We start from the raw sequence: 4404 nt of genomic DNA, 5'->3' as shown, positions 1-4404 counted from the left end.
CCTCTGATCTCTAGTCTCCACCAGCCTTCCACGACATGCATGCCTAGAAAACGACCAAAATGATTGCATACTTGTAACATAATTAGTCAATATGGATCACATGTGGGAGTTAATCTTGCTCGTGTAGTGTATTATATAGCTGGTGAGGTTTATATCAAGCTAGACATCCTAATTGCCTCAATTCTTCTTGCCTGTGAAGATCTCTAGCACCATGACACCGAAGCTATAGATAGCAGGACATTACAAGGTTTGAGCCCTCCTAGTGATTCCACTTTAGTAACATATCTATGTTGTAGGATTTGCTATCCTCTTGTTGTATTATGGCAACTACTTGCTGCTTCGAGACCACCAACTGCTCCACTATCAAATCAACACTCTCTGTGCGAAGAATTGTCCTCTATCACCCCGATGATCCCCCGTGATCTGAGTCATCTTTGAGGCATTGACCTTCAAAATAAAGTACGCTCCACGAACATCATGCCATTCTCTAGAATATATGGAAGAGAAGGGTTGCAGAAGTATTCAGCGATGACACTCAACTGATCCACCTAATCGCTTGTTCTGCTGCTGATGGCATCATGCTTTGGTCTAACAGATGCACCAATGAGCAGGCATCGAATCTGGAGTACTATATTGTTTCACTTATCTTTATAATCTAAATTTTCTGCATTTCACTTTCTTACCCTACCCCCAATCCGTTTTGTTGTAAATTAAATGTACTCTGGTTTATTAATGCAACAGTTCAGCTGGCGTAAGCCCACCATAGCACCATTAAGAAAATATATGACAACTACTATTTTTCTCATCAAGTTTTACAAAAACGACATTAATATGTAGCACGATGTATGTATATCTCTATAGAAACAACCTATCAACAACTATATGATCGGAAATTCACAATTAGATTTGTATGCTTCACACACAAAGCATGCCCTCTTCTGCTCCATCTCAACTAGTCCATCCAAACTACCGAGTATCCGTTGCAGTTACGGTCAACTCACTTTGAGTTTGGGACAATTCTCCGTCCGACGTGCTCCTTCCGATGTTTCCTCCAGGCTCATTTGGCTCTGGAAGCGTGGCATTCTCGGTGGCCAACATCATGACAATTGAAGACATCAGTGGCCTATTCCTAGGATGCATGTCAACACACAAGAGAGCAACTTGTATGCATCTCCGCACCTGGCTGTGATCACAGCTACTGCCCACCATCGCCTCATCAAGCAGTTCAACGCTTCTGCCTTCCTTCCACAACGTCCACGCCTGGAAAAAGATCAATGATTGCATATTAGTAACACAGTTCGTCAAATATGAATCACGTGCGAATTAATCATGCTCGTGTAGTGCATTACATAACCGAGGAGGTTTAGATCAAGCTCATCATCGTAAAAGCCCCGATTCTTCTTGCCAGTGACGATCTCTAGCACCATGACACCAAAACTGTAAATATCGGATTTCATGGAGAACACACCATCCATGGCATACTCTGGTGACATGTAGCCGCTGATGCACCGCCATCTCACAAGTCAGCATATATCCTTGATAACACATCCAACTTACAAAATTGTCCTATAAACGATGAGTTGGGATATAGGTTCTCACGTACTATGTCCCGATGACTTTCAAGGTGTATGCGGTTGTCTGGTCACCACCGAACATCCTCGCAATGCCGAAGTCCGAGATTTTGGGGATCATGTTTCTGTCCAACAGCACATTGCTTTCCTTCATATCCCTGTGGATGATCCGGAGCCTTGAATCCTCGTGGAGATAGAGGAGGCCCCGGGCAATTCCCGCGATGATCTCGAAGCGCGTTTTCCATCTTAGTAACTTGCGCTTTTCTTCATCTGCATGGCCAAAATCCATACATTGTCATTGATTCAACTAAAGGTTCATGGTTCAAATTAAATTCTTTCTTTAAGATGAACACCTTTTCAACAAAAGAACGCATTTATTAACTCAAAATATAGAATCAGAGCGGAATGAGCAGACCACCGTATGTAACATGAACTGACCACCAAATATGAAGGTGTCGAGGCTGTTGTTGTGCATGAACTCGTAGACGAGCATCCTCTCGTCGCCGTCGATGCAGCAGCCGAGCAGCCTGACCAGGTTCCTGTGCTGGAGCTTGGCGATGAGCTTCACCTCGTTCTTGAATTCCTCCACCCCCTGTGCTGATTTCCTTGACAGCCTCTTCACAGCCACTTCCTGCCCATCCTCAAGCCTTCCCTGCTCATTTTTATGTGTGTAAGCACATCGTCTCGATACAAGTTGTGATCGATCTATAACGTTACTTGATCTTAATTACGAGTACCAGATAGACAGGGCCAAATCCACCTTGTCCAATCTTACTGTCCGCGGCGAAGTTGTCTGTGGCGGCCAGAATCACTGCCAGATCGAACAGCCGAAGGTCAAGATCATCTTCCTCGCTGCTCATCTTGTTCTCATCAGAAAACCCCTGATCGTCCCGTCGGAGTTTAAGTTTCGTGGCCCGTAATGGAAGCTCGTTGTCCCGACCGGCCGGCGCCGCCTTCTTTCTCCAGAAACAGAGACAGCCAAAGGCAAACGCTCCAAGAAGAAGCACGCCGGAGATAGCCGCCACGAGGGCGATCACAAGCACGACATGGCTTCGCCGGTTGGCTGAAGAAATCGACATGGTGTTCTCGAATTGAAATGGGAAAATCTGGGACGAAAATTCACTCGAGGCAGAGCTGTAGAGCTACTAACCTGCAGCGGTCAAGGCATCAACCTCAGACTGCGCGAGCCGGATGTACACGTCTTGCACGACCTCCGAGTACTGCCTCATGTCGATCAGATCCACGGCCCAGATGACGCACCCGCGGTTGATGCCCCCGCTGACGTCCGCCGCCGCGTACGCCCTGCAGCTGCAGTTGCCGAGGCACACCTGCCTGCACCGGTCCATGGTCATGCCGGCGTGCACCGTCGCGCTGGTCGCCTCCGGCAGCTTCATCCGGCTCACTGTCCAGAACCCGTCTCCGGCCCCGCAGCTCAGGTTGGTCGTCCTGGCGCAGCCGCCGGTGCCGTCCCCGACGCTCCACCGCTGCGGCGACCGCGGCTGGAACCCCGGCAGGCAGCTGCACAGCGGGGACTGGCCGACGTCGCAGTACCCGAAAGCCCCGCACCTGGCGTAGCTGTCGCACGGGTCGAGCGGGAAGTGCCAGAAGCCGCTCCAGCCGCCGCCGCGGTGCCACGTGAAGCGCTGCACCTGCCCCATGGTGCCGTTCAGCACGAACCGCGACAGCACCGACGGGTCGCTGACGTAGTAGGTGTAGTGGGTCTCGTCGGGGTTGGACACGACCGTGAAGATGAAGTCCCTGGACTTGAGGTTAGGCACGCCGGTGAGCTCCGCGCCGTTCCACGGCCCGCTGGCGTACGTCTTGGACAGGCCCCGGAAGAGGAAGAACTCGGGCAGGCCGCCGCTGACGAGCTTGAACGTGTAGGCCCCCGGCGAGGGGTCGGCCGCGCTGCGCCACGATGTGATGTTCCTGGAGATGCCGCTCCTGCCGTCCACCCCGAGCTTCATGCCGGGGAGCAGCGTGTCCGTCGGGTAGTCGAAGCTCTCCCACGCCACGCTGGTCCGACCCGTCGATCCACTCTGACTTTCCCCGCCGTGGGTCACGACCAGGTCGCCGTTGTCGAGCAGCTGCGCGAGGGCGCTGGTGGCTACGCCGCCCGAGCCGGCCGCGTCGTCGGAGGACCACACGGTGGCGTTACGGCCGTCGAGGATCACAAGCCGGCCGTCGGCAGAGAGGGTGAGGACGCCGGGAGGTCTGACGACCGGGTTCCGGCGATTGGCGACCCACACGACCGTCTGCTCCGGGATGGTGGCGTACCAGATGCCGAGGTAGGCCCTGGCGTCGGAGCTGCCGGGCGGGACGAAGAAGCCGAGCCTGAACACCCCGCCGGCCGACTCAAGCGTCTGGTTGCCGGCGATGGACGCGGTCTGGTCCAACTTGTCGGTAGCAACTGAGAGGGACAGGATGGCGGCGGCGACCAGGAGAGGAAGGAGGGAGAGCGGCGGCGCCCTCATCCCCTCTCTCGCCCTCTGGATGGAGTGTGGCCTCTCTCTCCGTCTCAGGCCAGTAAGGACATGGCTGTGTGTGTGAGTGTGACTGGATGCCGACCTGTATGGGCACGCGGGCGCGTGGTGGTTATCCTGGGAGAAATGGCTGCTAGCGCCCGTGATGTATGTCGACCGACCCGCGACCGCACATGTTCGACGTTAGGTATATGGCGGCATCGGCGACGGCGTAGCTGCAGGGAACTTCACTGCGCGCCGAGTGTCCATCGCGGTGCAGGAGCAGCAGTAGACTAGTAGTAGAAATTAGGTTGGATTGGAGTAGATTAGTAGTAGCACCAAAATGCGACATGGTTCCACGCGTATCCACG

General features: G+C 53.5%; 1 protein-coding gene across 2 annotated transcripts; it reads right to left on the bottom strand.

The window, feature by feature from the left end:
- Window positions 1-771: 771 nt before the first annotated feature.
- Window positions 772-4147, bottom strand: LOC119366300 (receptor-like serine/threonine-protein kinase SD1-8). Of its 2 annotated transcripts, XM_037632006.1 has the most exons (6): window positions 2722-4144; window positions 2309-2634; window positions 2010-2223; window positions 1604-1841; window positions 1350-1500; window positions 772-1260 (listed from the first exon to the last, which is right to left on the bottom strand). In XM_037632006.1, the coding sequence occupies exons 1-6, from the start codon at window positions 4043-4045 to the stop codon at window positions 967-969; spliced, it is 2547 nt and encodes an 848-aa protein (XP_037487903.1). In that variant the 5' UTR covers window positions 4046-4144; the 3' UTR covers window positions 772-966. The 2 variants fall into 2 exon arrangements, with proteins under 2 accessions (XP_037487903.1, XP_037487904.1); XM_037632007.1 differs by lacking the exon at window positions 772-1260 and having other exon boundaries at window positions 1362-1500; window positions 1600-1841; window positions 2722-4147.
- Window positions 4148-4404: the final 257 nt, after the last annotated feature.

The sequence above is a fragment of the Triticum dicoccoides genome, chromosome 2B (genome assembly GCF_002162155.2).
Source record: "Triticum dicoccoides isolate Atlit2015 ecotype Zavitan chromosome 2B, WEW_v2.0, whole genome shotgun sequence".
In the NCBI taxonomy this organism is placed as follows: Eukaryota; Viridiplantae; Streptophyta; class Magnoliopsida; order Poales; family Poaceae; genus Triticum; species Triticum dicoccoides.
This window is presented reverse-complemented; position numbering and strand designations above follow the sequence as displayed.

Excerpts from the sequence above, each read along its gene's own strand:
- LOC119366300 (XM_037632006.1), bottom strand. The coding sequence starts at position 4,045 with ATGAGGGCGCCGCCGCTCTCCCTCCTTCCTCTCCTGGTCGCCGCCGCC. Across the intron at positions 1,501-1,603 it reads TTGAAAGTCATCGGGACATA|CGGCTACATGTCACCAGAGT; the intron begins GTACGTGAGAAC and ends GCGGTGCATCAG. Across the intron at positions 1,261-1,349 it reads ATCTAAACCTCCTCGGTTAT|GCGTGGACGTTGTGGAAGGA; the intron begins GTAATGCACTAC and ends ATCTTTTTCCAG.